Source organism: Ursus maritimus, unplaced genomic scaffold (assembly GCF_017311325.1).
Source record: "Ursus maritimus isolate PB19 unplaced genomic scaffold, ASM1731132v1 scaffold_33, whole genome shotgun sequence".
Lineage (NCBI taxonomy): Eukaryota > Metazoa > Chordata > Mammalia > Carnivora > Ursidae > Ursus > Ursus maritimus.
Window position 1 is genome coordinate 13,460,811 of NW_024425897.1, and position 15,004 is coordinate 13,475,814.

The following is a 15,004-nucleotide window of genomic DNA, read 5'->3' on the forward strand; positions in this document are numbered from 1 at the left end:
ATATTGCTTAGCAGTTGCCATGGGGATCTATAAATCAGCCTCGCTGCTTTGAACCTGGCGACGTCTGGCACACCACCTCCCTGCCTGCTTCCCCGCCCCACCCCGAGCGTCCTCAGCCCCAGGAAGGCCAGCGCTTCCCATGGTTTATTTTCCTCTCTCGTCCCCTGTGCTACAGCCTGCCTTCTCCCTGTTGCCTTGCCAGACCTCCGCCTTCCTTCTCGGCTTGGGTCTCATTTCTCCCCCTAGGATGCAGTGCAGTGGTTAAATATATGGACCCTGAAGCTAGACTGCCCAAGTTCAAAGTCCAGTTCCATCATTTCCCAGCCGTGGGACTGTGGGCAAATTATTTACCTTCCCTGAGCCTCCGTTCCCTGATGATAGAATGGGGATACTGAGTCTCTGTCTCCCAGAGAGCACTGGTGATTCAGGACATTACACATGTGAAGCTTCTTCCTTAGTATATATATAATTAGCACTCCAGCATATAATTTGTCAATAAATATTACACTCATGAGTAGTTTCTCATTTCCCTTATTGGTCATTGTCTGGGCGGGTGGATCCTTCTATCCATTCATTACAGTTTGTGAGCGCTCAGGTTGGTGGATGGTGTTACATGTGATCTTTCATTCTTTCATTGGCTAAATATTTGCTTGTTACCTAGTCTGTGTTGAGGGCCATGGAAATTCAGAGGTAAAGACATGGGTTTCTGTCCTAATAGAGCTCATGCCCTGGTGAGAAGAGAGAGAGGGGGAGAGATCCCAAATTACTCAAGTGATCCCAACAATGGCCATGTCCAAAGCTAGGATCAAGGTTAGAGGAAGAGCTGAATTTGGTCTTTGTAGTCCAGGGAGGCTGCCTGGAAGAGGAAGAGCCTCAGCCAAGTCCTAAGGAGGTGAAGATATTAACCAAATAAAGGCTTTCTCGGAAAAGGGGAGAGTATGAATAAAGGTCCAGCACCGCCGCAGTGCATGCCTCTGTGCCGTGGGCAGTGGCGTGCTGGTAAGTATATAGCAACTGGCTCTCCCCACCTCCACCCCCCAAAAAGTCAACTCTGCCTGATTTGTAGCATTCGCCAATTTCCACAGTGTAAATACTCTCACCACAGCCAATGTCAAGCTACCAGCGTGACATCACTGAATGTGAATTTGAGAAGAGATGTGCACAGTTGTTCTCAAGAGCCAGTAGGAGGGGGCCGTGCTGAGCCATTGGCTTTGGGGATTCAAGCAGGGGGGTCAGTAATTAGTTCAGTATCACTGCAGATACAATTCAGGGCAGCTAAGGGAATAACAACTCAGGTCTGCTTTGGCTGATGACATGCGGCTTTTCTCTGAATATCCTTTAGTATTCCTTAATTCACCTCCTCAGAAAAACCAGCACACATTTCCTTAGCGCTTACTACGTGCCGGGTACTGGGCTAGTCCAAGGCGTACAAAGATCCTACTGCAGGAGAAGCTGGGATGCATGGATGACAACAGCGATCCTTTCTACGCTTCGGCAGCGGTGATGCCCAGACTGGGGTCGCTAGTCACCAATAAGGCAGCCGTGATCTCCCCCGCCACCGCCCCAACTCCTGGGCTCCATCTTTGGGGAAAATCTGACTCAGAAAGTCTGACCTAAGGCCTGCTGGACATTCTGAGCTTTGTAAGCCCAGGTAACTCTGATGACAGGTAGGGTGCTGACTCAGGTCACAGAAGAGAATTTGGCCCCGAGGTTGCCGTCCCCTTTCCTGTGTCCCCTCCCCCCATGTAGGACACACACAAGTCTGGTTCCCATCGAGATGGACCCTCTCTCTTCTGGTTGACTGTTCGTTCCCTGTAATTGTTGAGCACACGACTCCAGAATACCCCAAAATCCTCTTGTTGCCCCGCATTCCATTCCATAAGGGCTGTTCATTTCAATTAGCCGTTAGGGGCCTGGAGCAGAGACGCACGGTCCTGCTCCGATCAATCCCCACCTTTGTTTGAAATTGGATTTAAGGCAGCCGAGGCGTGGGGGGTGGAGTGGGGGGATAAATGTTTTATCATTTCTTCCTCCTCGATGTTCTGCCAGTTCTCATTTCCATGTTTCTCCCCCTGCACGCCGGCAGATTGCAGACCGTAAATTTGAGGGGAAATAGTAAACGCACAAACATGATAAATAAACATGTTGCTTTTGCGAGGACGGATATTATCATCAGGATTTATAGCTCTCCTCGCCTGCACGTTTTATTGCATTTTGGGAAAAGCCGAGCGAGGTTTCCATGTTACATTGATCAACTTTCTGCCCTTTGCCCCCGTCTCACCACCAGCCCCCCTCCCCGCCGAGGCACTGAAATATCAACCTGGACCAGGGACACAATTTCTCTCCCAGGAAGGGAATGCAACTTGACAGGTGTTTTCTTTGGGGACAGTTATTTATAACCACAACAGCAGTCCTACTGCCGGGCACTGTCATCTACTCCCTCCCCTTCCTCAATTCTCAAAAGTGGAACGTATTTTTGTTTTCCTGGTGGTGAAAAAGTGGCAAATCAGTGATTTAAATCTCTTCTCTGTTCCTCTGGCTCTCTGTGTGTCTCTTTCTCTGTCTTTCCATAGTCCACCCGCTCCGCCTTCCACCTTCTGGATGGGCTCTGGATCGTGCCCAGGTTCGAATCCAAGTGTCGCCACCAATGTCCATGTCACCCGAGCAAATCACTGACCTCCTCTTACAGGGAGAATTGCAGGAGAAATTTCTGTGCCTGTCTCCACCTTCCCTCCCCTGGTCTCACCCCAACTAGATGGTGAAGGCTTGCGGACAGGGAGCTATGGCAGCTTGCCATCTTTTTCTCCTGCCCTCACCTGCTCCCCGGCCCCACGTTCTCCGTCTGTCATGGGACCTCCACCCTGGAGCTGCCCAGGCAGAACCCTGGTGGCCCCCTGCTGCCCCTCCCGACATCCAGCCTGTCACCCAGTCCTGTGGATTCCTCTGCGTGCCTCTCTCTGCCCCCTCCCCCGCCCCTCCTATTTTTGAGTGTCCCCAGAGTGTCAGGCACTGAGCTGGTCTCTGACCACTGTCCCCTCTCAGGGTCACGACAGCAGTGTCTTGCTGGGGACTCCTGTCTCCTGGCTTGGCGCCCCCTTCCCCCTCTCAGTACTTACTGTAACAGCTAAAGGGACGGGGCAGTGGAGCACGTGCCTGCAGTTCTGTTGCTAAGGAAACCACTTCCTTGGTTACCATCCTGGGTAGCATTTGTCTCCCTGTGTCTGCCTCCCGCAGAGTCGCCCCCACTCTCCGGGAAGAGGAGGAGGAGGAGAGGACAAGGGGGGGGGTGGCGAGCAAGAAACAGGGAGAGAGAGTTCAAGAGATGGAGAGACTCTGGCACAGACAGCAGAAATCAAGAAAGAGATAAGGATGAAAGTGGGGGAGGTGGAGGGTAAGGGGTTGGGGGGGACCAGACAGAAGAGGTTTAATGAGCAGCTGGAGGAAATAAAAGCAGAAAGAGGGAAATGGAGCCCAGGAGGCATGTGAAGAAAAATGGGGGAGAAACCAATGAGAGAGCAGGAGAAGGGGTCTGGGCCTCTGGGAGGAGCTGGGTCCTTGTGGGACATGCCCCCCAGCATCCCCTCTGCCTCCTCCTCCTCCTCCTCCCCCCCCCTCCCACATGGTCCACCAGGAACACGTTTGCAGTGGCCTCCCCAGTTACTGGAAAAATCGGGAGGAAATGGCGGCCATCCACAGATGCCAGGTGCTGACTGTTCTCCTCTTGAGGCGACAGCAGCATGAGCCAAGGGTCCCGGCTTCCAGGCCAGGCACCCCACCCCCACAGGGCGACCCCTGGAATCCCCAGCTCTCCCTCCTCTGCCGATGCACGGGCGCCGCCGTCCCTCTGTGTGCGAGGACTTGCTGGAGAAGGTCCGGTTCTGCTGTGACCTCTGTGGGGCTCCAGCTATTCTCAGGCTTCTGTGGGCATCGCTCCCGTCCGTTGGGGTTGTTAATAACCTCCCCGGTTGGAAGGGGTTGGGCGGGCTGGGACCCACCTAGGGCCTGTGCCTTCTTTGCCCCACCCTCTGTCCTCAAAAGCTTTCTGCCACTTAACAGATATCTGCTGGGTGCTTGGTAAAATAGGAGCTGCACAGGAATGGGGACTTGTGTCTGTTCTGCTCCTCTTGAAGTCTCTAGAAGCCAGAGCAGGGCCGGGCACACAGTAGATGCCCAGTAAATATTTGCTGAAGGAATGAGCCAGTGCTCCTTGGTTCCTTCTGGGTCTGAAGTACAGATGTGATTTGAGATGGTTGCTGAAGTTGCGGTAAAAACGGGCAGAGACTGGCCAGAGAAGAGGTTGCCGATCTGTGCATCTGCCACCTTCGGAGGAGGGCACAGCACAGGAGCTGTGCCATCTAAGGGGGAGGAGCGGCCAGGGAAGCATGGGGCTGCATGCTCCCTGGCTCCCTCCCTTCTGGTGGGCGGGGGGTGGAGATCGTAGAAAAGGTCAAAGAAATTGGCAGAGGGCTTCAGGGCTCAATTTGGGACCACAGTCCAGGCTCGATCTGAGGTTGGGTGAGGGCCCTGAGGGACCAAGGGAAACACTCCTCCAGGGCCAGGACTGGGGTTCAGTCTTGAACCAGATGTGGCAGATTCAGGCTCGGTCCAGACACACCATCAGCACTGGTTTGGGGGCAGGTCAGGGGTTAGCCTATGACCCAGGCTGGAGTGCCGCCGATGACCTGGGGCAGGACTCCGTATGGGTAGTGCCAAGGTTCGATGTGGGGCTGGAATCGGGCATCAGTAGGAGACTAGGATCATGGATCAGTAGGTGTTCAGAATTAGGGCTCAAGGGTCACCCAGGATCAAGACTCTAGGATTGGGGCTCAGTCTGTGATCAGGTGTCCCCTCGCCCTCCCTACTTCAGAGAACCAGGGGCTGGGGTGGGGGGAAGGCCGTCTCCCCCACTCCTCTTGAGCTCTCCCCCGTGATGGGGAGAAGTCTCTCCCTCCCCTTCCTCTGCCTGCCCCAGCTCTGCTTACCACTTCCCTCCCCATTCCTATCCACAAGGCAGTAGGTAAACCCTCGTCCTCCCAGAAGCCTCCTCTTCTGCTCCCTTGTGGCCTCACGGGCTTCCCTCTGCACACACAGGCACACCCTACTTCCCAGGCCCAGACGCAACTACCCGCCCCGGACCAGTTCTCTTACACCAAAAAAGAGGGAAAAAGAAAAAGCCCGTTTGTGAACTTGCCTTATACAACACTCCACGTGGCACAATCATCAACAAAACTCGCTTTTAATGATGGTGTTGACCTGAGGAATCTTCAGACAGAGGCTTGTGGCCCGAGGTGACCACCAGCAGAACGGGCCCAGGTCTAGGACCCGGGGTCTTCCAGAGAGCGTGGGCGTCCACATGGGGCAGGGGGCACGCCCTCTACTGCTTCTCAAAAGACTAGAAATTAGCCTGGGGGAAAGAAACATGGTACAAAATACATTCGGGGCCCCCTGGCTGGGCCCTGGGGGAGCCCAAATCCCACAGATGAGGGGGTCAGGGAAGAGAACCCCAGGCCCAATCCCTAAGCCCTTCTCTCTGCATGGCCAGGTGCCAAGGGGCAGAATGCATTAGTTATATTCCTCTTAAAAAAATATATCTCTTTACACTCGCCTTCTCCATAGTCTTTTGGGTATTTGAGAACGAGCATTGACCTGCACCCCAAGCCTTCGGAGGGGCTCACTGGGGGGCTGCTCCAGACAGAGTAGCAAGATCGGTGACCTATGGCTTTTGCATCTGCATGGTAGGGGAGGGTGCAGGCGTGGGCCGGATGTGAAGCCACTGGTATCCGAGGTGGGGTAGGGGGTGGGGGATGGGGTCCTGAATCAGTGCTTTCTAAGACCATGACTAGCGACCCATGTCCTTGAGAATCCTTTGGTTTGATCTCTTACCACCAAGGGAGCAGTGTTTCTATGGAAACGGAAGACCCATCCTCTTCCTTAAAGGAACCATTTCCAGGGAAGCTGGCCCCACGGGACTGTGACCAAGGGGAGGTCAGTGCTCTGGGAAGGTAGTGGGGGTCTCTGTGGGTCAAGGTCCCACCTGATTCGGGGCACTAGGGGCGCTCTCACCTGGATAGCAAAAGACCCGCTGGTAGGGGTCCGAGGGCAGTGCAGGGTCAGTGTGTTGGGCCCCACCATGGAGAGAGGCCCCTGGGGCTGTCAGTCTTACTCAAGGTTCGGCGTGTGGCCATCCTGGGGTTGATTGCTGGCGCCTGAGGGGCCCTGGAAGTGGGATCAGAGATGCCAAGGTCCCCTCCTGGCTACAGCAGGGGAAGAAAAGGGCAGCATTCTGGCCCTCGAGATGGTCAGGCAACCCGATTGTGTCTGAGGAGCCGAGCGACCTGGGGGTGGGCTCCTCCTGCCAGCCGCCCCACGTGCTGGTGCTGGTTAACCTGCTGGGAGCACTCCCTGCCTCCACAGTCCACCCAGAAGGTCCGAAACCCCACCTCCAGCAGAAGCGGCCCGGGTCCGTGTTGGTGCCCCTGCTTCCCCGGGGGTGGAGGAGAGCAGGGGAGACATGAACGCTCAGCCCAGAAGGGAAGAGCGGCTGGGGCCACCTTCTCCTCCAACAGCCCCTTTCGCTCTCGAATCCAGATCCTTGACTTCTGCAGTGGGGCACCCATGTCACGGGGACACCATGAGCCCTCCCTCCCCCAGGTGGGACCCCGAGTGGTGGGGGCAGGGGCACGAGAGACAGGAAAGGGGCCATGGGGCAGGAGCACTCCAGACCGGTGGCCCCCTCCCTCTCCAAGGGGGGTTGGGCGTGGGGTGGGGAGTGCCCAGACGGTCTCGTCCCTTGAGCTTCCTTCGTCATGCAGGAAATTCACTGAGGGCCAACGGTAGCCGTGGGGACTGTCCCCAAACCAGAGAGAGGACAGGTGGGTGGGGGTCCCCGGGGGGGGCGGGGTCTTGAGACCCCGGCTGGGTCGGGACTCCTGGCCCCCTCCCCACCCGACGCATCATCTGGGGTAGTAGTCATTGGGGACGCCGGTGAGGTTCCGCCCCTTGAGGGCCGCGTCTACCATCTTGATGTAAGCGGAGATGACCTTCTGCATGTCCGCCGTGTAGGGGTCGTACTCGAGCTTGCGGAGCCCCGAGCGCTTGAAGTTGCCGTCCTTCTGGCTCTCCACGCACAGCAGCCTGTCCTCCCTGACGGCCACGCCCAGCAGGCTGACCATGCGGCCCAGCTGCACGAACAGGTCCTGCTTCAGGTCCTCAAAGTGCACCACCAGCACCTTCTTGCCAAACTTGAGCCAGTCCAGCGTGTGCGTGGCCCACCACGGGGCGTAGTTCCTCACGAACTCCGGCCACTCTGGGGAGAGGAGGCAGGGCCCGGTCAGAGGGCGGAGGGGGCTCAAAGGACCGGGGTCAGGGGCGGTGGCCGTGGATCAAGTTAGCAGCAACACCCCTCGCTCCTTCGGATCCCCACACTGGCCTGCTCCCTCCCACCTCCGTGCTGCTGCGGCTGCCTGGAACGTGCTTAGCCTTTCCTTCTCTTTGGGAATAACAGTAACACCTGTTGGGTGCTCTGCATGCCCGGCCCAGACTTCTCCATAAATGCATGTTGCTATATTTTTATATACATCTATATTAACATCGCTAGTAATTTGCTTATTCCTCACGACAACCCTGTGAGACAGCTATCATTTTCTTCATTTAACAGAGAAGCGAGGCACAGAGAGGTCAAGTAACTTGCTCAAGGTCACACAGCTACTCCTTGGCAGAGCCAGAGTCTGAAACCAAACAAACAGTCTGGTTTCAAAGTCTGGGCTCTTAACGATCAGGTTATCCTGTGTGGTCACAGCTATCCTGTTCAGTAATGGTATCGACTCACTCACAGGACGGTAATAGGACCTTTGTATCGAGAAGTGGATAGAAGCGTATGAGGTTTGGGTGGGGGATGGGGTAACTGGGTGATGGGCATTAAGGAGGGCACTTGATGTAATGAGTACTGGGTGTTAGCAGCAGCTGATGACTCACTAAATTCTACCCGAAATCAATACTACACTATGTGTTAACTTTAAGTAAAACAACCACCAAAGTGACTTGCCCAGAAACAAACAAAAAAAGCCTATGAGGGTTTTTAGCAGGGCCCCCCGTACCCAGTAGGTGCTCGATAAATGTTGCCTTATTACTTTTCCTGTCCTTATTCTGTTCTGAGCTAGGACATCGTCTTCCTGGACTCCCCAGGCTCAGGCGGGTGCTGCCTCTAGGCTCCACTGCCCCGTCTACACCCCACATATGTTGTCTGTCTGCAGTAGACGGGGCTGGGGGTGTAGCTGAGGTCAGGTGATCTATATTGTCGCCTCTGTCTTCCCGTTCCACTTTGTATTACGGTTTTGGTGCAGTTTATTACCTTGCTGGGGGCATCTGGCTGGGGAGACTGTCACCCACCTGGGGAAGGTGGGTTGGGATGGCGTGACTTGAAGGCAGGCTACAACAGAATGGGGTGATTGCGTGCGGAGCCCCAGCGAGGGTCTCAAAGAGCCACCAGCCAGCCCTGGAGCTGCCGAAGTGGACAGAATGAGAAGCCGGGTAACTGCAGAGGGGGGGTCACGGAGGACGGCGGGAAGGGAGAAAGGGATTCTGAGCCCCCGCTGGCCAATCACAGGGCAGGTGCTCCGAACCCCTGAAGCCCAACCCACGGCTTCTCACAGAGGCAATGTCACCCTGTACCCTCCAGAGGGCTTGGCTCATCGAACGAGGGCCTGTGAGTCTCTCAAGCCGGGTTGGGGGAGCCAGTTGGTTCTTAGGAACTCAGTCGTCCTCCTCTGCTGCGTGACAGGTACCTAAGATCTCATTCAATCCTAAAGACTACCCTGAAAGGAAAGGGCTACTGTTGACTTGTATCACCAGTGAGGAAACGGGAGGCTCAGAGAGGGGAAGTCACTGGCCCAGGGTCACACAGCCAGGGAGCACCATCCAGACCAGGCTTGTCTGATGCCAGGTCCTGATCTTTGCCAGGAGCTAGCAGCCTCACCCCACTTCCTCCCACCGCCTTACCCCCAGCGGGGGTTCAATAAATGGCTGGTGAACTAAATTGGAATTCCCCACTGCCAAACGGTGACGTGACGGAGGGCTCCTCTTTCTTTGCAGAACACATCAGACCCTGCGGTGAGGCTCCCCCCCCCCCCNNNNACCACTGCTGCTAGGGAAACACGGATGCTGGGGACAAGGATATCTTTTATCTTATCTTTACGACAGATGATTTACAATATATCTGGCTAATTGGGCCCACACTGTTGAAATGGGTTAAGACCAGATGCATCAGTGATTAGAAGAACACAGAACATGTACATAGTTTAATTTTAAGAATCTCCCCCATCCTGAGCTGCCGCCGCATCCCTGCTGGTTCGGGGCACCTGCTGCTCTTCCAGCAGAAGCCCAGGTGGATGAAGGGGGGACTTGGTTGCCCAGGAGCACACGGATCGGACTTCTAGGCTTGGCCACTTCTGCCCGACCAGCTCAAGTATTTGCTGGAGGGGGGCTGCACAGCAGTCCTCAAGGGAGAGGCCGGACCCGTCTGCATGGTGGTGGTCAGGGTCCTGCAGAGGGTGGCCCCAGCCTTGGGTGCAGATGGGCTGGAGCTGACACGGCCCCCTTGCTGGGGGGCAGAGAGCCCTGGGATGGGAGCGTGTGGGGCCTGAGCACCTCCCGTGTGTCCGTCTCTTCACATTTCCTGCTCCCAAGAAGCCTGGAGAGTGGGGATCACTAGCCCCATTTTACACAGGGTGCACCGCCGGGGAAGGAGGCTCGGAGCCATGAAGCCAGTTGCTCCAGGCCACACCGCACTTGCCCAAGACAGGATTCAGACCTTGCCTATCCAGACTGAGCCTGGCTCCCGCCCTCCTAGCAAGCCCTTCCAGAGCTCCTGTTCGGGTCAGCGCCAGCTCCCTGTCGACCACTGCTCACTTCGGAGGTTGTCTAAGACTTGGGGTCTGCACAGACCCCTTTGGAGGCAGACTGGCAGCATTCACAACCCCCTTGCTCTCTACGTTAGCTGTGGCACGGTGGGGACCTCAGTCGGTCTCCTTGTGGGTCAGTTTACCCATCGGCGAAACAGCTGTGCTGAGACCCGCATTCTGGACGTGCAGAAGGAACGGAAGCAGAGGGGCAAGGACCCCAGGCCTGGGACCCAGGAGGTGCTCCCTAAATGCTGGCTGCTGTCACAAGGGTTCTTGATGTGGCCGCCCTGGCATCACCAAGATGCACGGCCTCCTGTCCCATCAGCTGGGTCAGAGCTTCCCGCCACCAGCACTCGAGCCCCCCAGCTGCTTCAACAGCTGTCTGCCGACCCCCCCCCCCCGATTCCTCCCTGGGAGCTCCTGAACTACTTCATCGGGAAGAATAAAAAGCACAAGATCCCCTGCACAGTGGGTCATAAAGGCACGCTTAGCCCCAGACCATGAGTCCCGGGGGCCCGTTTCGCCGGAACTGTCCCCCACGAGCGCCTGGCGGGGCCCCTCCGTGCTGCCTCCTCTTGTCGGGAGGAACCAGGGCCTGATTAATAGCTTAACTGCACTTAATTCCCCACAGAATCATTAAACACAGTCTGTTTCATTAAACAGATCCAGGACAATTCACCTTGTGTAATCATATCACATAAAACTTTGCTTTGGACCCACTCCAGGGAGATTGTAAAATTAACGTTATGGAACCAAAAATGGGGGGCGGGGGGGGTAGCAAGAGCCTTGCCCCAGCTCTACATGGGAAGGGGGCACCAGCAGGGCGGGGTGGACGCGCTCAGCTGCTGGGGGAGCTCTGCTCTTGGCGGGGGGACCCTCCCAGACTAAGGCGGTCATGCTCAAACTTTCAGGAGCACAGGAAGTCTCTTGGGGTGGGGGGGAGTGGATCTTGTTCAAATGCAGCTTCCCCTTCAGGGAGCCTGGGCTGAGTTGGGCTTTTCCACAAGGTCTTCCAGGTGGTGTCAAGGCATTGCTACAGACACCCCACCCTGAGCAGCAACGGTTTAAAGCAGTGGCTCTTAAATTGGAGCCTGCGTCAGAAACATCTGGAGGGATTGGGAAAACAGACTGCCAGGCCCCCAACCAGAGTTTGACTCCGCAGGTCGGGGTGGGGCCGGAGAATCTGCATTTCTAACCAGGTCCCCGGGGATACTGCTGTGGCTGGTGCGGGCCCCCTAAAGCCAGGGTCTCACACGCAAGTGCCCACAGGGGCCAGATGGGAAAGCAAAGAACTGGGCTTTGTGGAGAAGGCTCCTGGAGCCCCCGGAGACCTGGGTCAGGCCTGGGAGGGGATGCATGGAGAAGGCTCCCCATCCCAGACTCCTGTGGAGACCCCAGGCTCCCACCAGGAGATGCGTGGGCTGGAACCTCCTCTCTCCCAGGCCCTGCAGCCTCGTGCTTCCGCCTGTCCTGATGCCTCCCTAATCTTCGGTTTAAAAGCTCCCAGCTGCCCTGAAGAAGGAAAGAGCTGCAAGGTCCTGGGAATTAGAACACCTGCCTGAACCTGAGACCAGGTGCTAAACCAGGTAAGCTGTGAACTCATCACAGAGTCAGGGACAGACACCCCCAGGTAAGAGACAGCCCAGGAGCTGACGCCTGGGGTTGAATCCCGGTGGTTTGGTCAAGCCCGGGGAACCGCCTTAGCCACGTGATTGCTCCCTTCCTGGGATGGTTTCTCACCCGTGGGATGGAATGCCACCTTGACGGGCAGCCGTTCTTACCTCCTCTGGGAATTAGGTTTCAATGACAGAATGAATGCACAGTGCTCCGAGCTTCCCCAGTCCCCCTCCCTTTTCCCTGGGGGCAGCAGGATGCCTGGGAGGCAGAGAGCTGGCTTCTACTCCCGCCCCACGTGCCCAAATGACCTTGGCAGGTCCCTGCCTCTCTCTGGGCCTCAGTTTCCCCATTAATTGAGGACCAATCAGTGGTTTTAGGTCCTACCTGCACCCAAGACGCAATGGGGAGCTTTAAAAAATACCGATGCCCACGTTGCACTCCAGCAATGGTCCTGGTGTGGTCGGGGCGCTGGGATTTGCCCACACCCCTCCAGGGACGTGCGGCAGGGGCTGAGGACCCCTGGGCTGGGTCACCCCCAGGTCCTTTCCAGCTGGGCCGGAAAAATCTATGCTCAGGCCAGGCCTCTGCCAAGGGCACCTGCAGACTTCCCAGCCTGGCCCTGAGGCGTGTTCATTTTCAACTGCTCTACAAATAAATCAGAAGCCTCTTCTGGGAACAATGGAACAAATGTCACCACCTGTCTAAGCTTCTACCCTCTGAGAGGGGGAGTGAAGCAAGGGGAGGGACAGAGGACCCCCTTGACCAAACTGGGAATCCAGGGCACAGTTGGTCAGACAGGCCCAAGGGTTTTAAGGAATGACGTCAGTAACAGCTGGGTCGCTGGGTTAGCACCATGCTGCCCAGCGCTGGACCGGGAGGGGGCGGGGCTTAGAGCAGCTTTAGGAGCCGTGAAGTAGAAAGCACCCCTTAAGGCTGAGGCTGGAGCAGCGTCGCTCCTGGAGGCGAAGGTGGAGGGAGCTCACAGTTACGGAGCACCTACTGGCCTGAGTGATCCCATGGTTCCGTCAATATTTTGTCCCATCCGTTAGCACAGCGCAGTGGTTAAGGGCCTGGGCTCAGGAGCACGACTGTTTGGGGTCAAACCCCAAGTCCACTACCTCCTGGAAAAGCCTCTTCACCTCCCTGAACGAAGCTTGTCCCATCTATAAAACAGGGTTAATTATGGGGTTTAAAGAGTTTCCTTACAGCGATGGGATGTGGGCGATAACGGCTATGGGATTTTGAGAACCAGAGCGGTTGAAGATACTCAGGCTGATAGAGGTTGGGTCTGACTTCGAAGCTCTCACCGTTACCGCGGGCCACCGCCCTGGAGTGAGCCCTTCACCCACACAGCTGTTGTCTCCTACGTGCCCGAGGTGAGTCTCAAACCCTGATCATATTAAGATCCACTGCTGGGGGCCAACACTGTCCCTTCCCAGCTGTGCAACCTGCACAAGTCACTTAACCTCTCTGAGCCTCACAACCCAGAGTTGTCAGGGGTGGTTCATGGAAATGATGCTCTGTGAGTTCTTAGGGGCTCCTAAGTGACCTCATGGCCACCAGCCACTGACCAGGGGCTGGATTCTAGTCTCCTGACTCCCGGGAAAGGGCTCTTGAAACCGTTTCCATCCATCCCACTATCAATTACGTGAGGGTCTCCAGCTCCATAAGGAGTCACGTTTACTGAGTGTTTTTAAAGGGTTAAATTCTTAGAGCCCCACCATTATTACCCCCATTTTATAGATGGGACAAGCCTAAGTTCAGGGAGGTAGTGTTGGAGCTGGGGTTTGAACCCGGGGAGTGTTGCTCTTGAGCCCACGCCCTTGACGGCTGCGTTATGACGTCACCCGGCTCCCAGCAGGTGCTGCTGGTGGGGTGGTGGTCCATGGGGAGCCCTCCCGGATGCCTCGCAGCAGACAGCACTGGCTGCACCCCCTACCCCCTGCACCCCAGCAGTACCTTTGCCTTTCCAGTGGGCATGCGCAGCAAAACCGATGTGGCCGCCGTACTTGCGGTTGAACTCCGCCATGAGCGCCTTGTAGGGGTTACGGACAAGCAGGATGGCGGCATCGAAGGCCTCGATCTCCTTCTGGCCGCTCTCGTGCGTCTTGATGCAGATGGTCCTGCCGCTGCGCCAGTGGTCCCGCTCGCCTTTGAACCCTGTCGCAGTCAAGGGGGAGGGGACAGGGCAGTGAGCCCAGGGCGGTGAGTCCCGCCCACTCCGCCAGGCCGCCTCGGGAATCCTCCCGCGTTCACTCGTTTCTCCCCATATTTCCTGAGCACCTACTGTGGGCCGGGCACCGTGCTGACAGGTTAGACTAAAATCTGCAAAAATATTCATGGTCTCGCTGTCTTTGGAAGCCAGATTATGCAAATCATGACATCGGTGAACATAATGAGCCCCGTGCTAGAGAAGAGGCTGAGATTTCGTGCCCGGGTGCCCCAAGACGCACCTGACAGGGACGCAGTGGGGGAGTCCTGTTTGGGTGGAGTCTACAGCCCCAGGCGTGGCCGTATAACTAACTCTTTGGCCAGTGCAATGAGGACAGAAGTGGGTCTCTATCACAGCCCCAAGGGACATCACGTTTATTCCTGGGTGCTTCTGCCATCACTGTGCGAAGGACATGCGATAGAAGGCTGCTGGTCCCAGATGGTGAGAGACTCAGGGAACAGACATAGGTGCAACCTGCCGTTGGGCGCTGAGCAGCCCAGCCAGCCCAGCCCAGATCACCGACCTAGTCAGGCGGCATCCAGAAAGGTTTCCTGGAGGGAGAGGGGCTTAAGCTGACGTGTGAAAGATAAGGAGGAATTTACTAGCCCGAGAGAGGAAGGGAAAGGTGCTGGGAACCGCAGATGCAAAGGTCCTGAGGTGGGTCAGAAGAAATGTGTCTCATGCGTGACTTCTGAGAGCAGAAAGAAGGGAGAGTAAAGCTGGCCTGGAGTACAGCCGTTGTGATGGAGAGTTCAGTACTAACACCACAAAGATGAGGCAGCCCTGAAAAAGGATTTCAGCGAAAGAAAGCGGGACACGATCAGATTTTCTTTTCAAAAGCTGAGGAACTGAGACACGTTGTGGGTAACTGGAGAATGTTTTTCTGGCGCCAACTGTGTGCCGGATGCTGGGCTGAGCCTTTTACTAATTAGGCAACTCTATGCTCTCAATGATCCTGTAAGAGGTTTTATGGATAAGGAAACTGAGGCACAGGGAGACCAAAGAATTTGCCTAAGCTCTAGAGTGAGCGAGACACAGAGCCAAGATTCAAACCCAAGCCCTCCAGGCACCTGAGACGGGGTTCTTGGCCCTCCCGCTCTCCCGGGAGTGAAGGCACTTGGGTGGCATCTCGAAAGCCAAGTAGAAATGGCCTTCAGGATACCAGCTGTGTTTCCAACTCTGTGTTCTGTCTCTGGGCCTCTGTTTCCTTGTCTATAAAACAGAACCACGCCGCCTCTCCTTCACAGCGCTGCTGAAGAAAATCAATGAGGCCCAG

General features: G+C 56.2%; 1 protein-coding gene across 1 annotated transcript in view; it reads right to left on the reverse strand.

The window, feature by feature from the left end:
- Nucleotides 1–5,220: 5,220 nt before the first annotated feature.
- The window catches only part of WSCD2 (WSC domain containing 2), a 52,995-nt gene continuing 43,211 nt past the window's right edge, over nt 5,221–15,004 (reverse strand). The window contains exons 7-8 of the mRNA XM_008707652.2: nt 13,476–13,676; nt 5,221–7,306 (exon numbers count right to left, since the gene is read on the reverse strand). Of these exons, the coding sequence (XP_008705874.2) occupies nt 6,954–7,306; nt 13,476–13,676 (554 nt within the window). The 3' untranslated portion in view covers nt 5,221–6,953. The remainder of the gene's footprint in view (nt 7,307–13,475; nt 13,677–15,004) is intronic.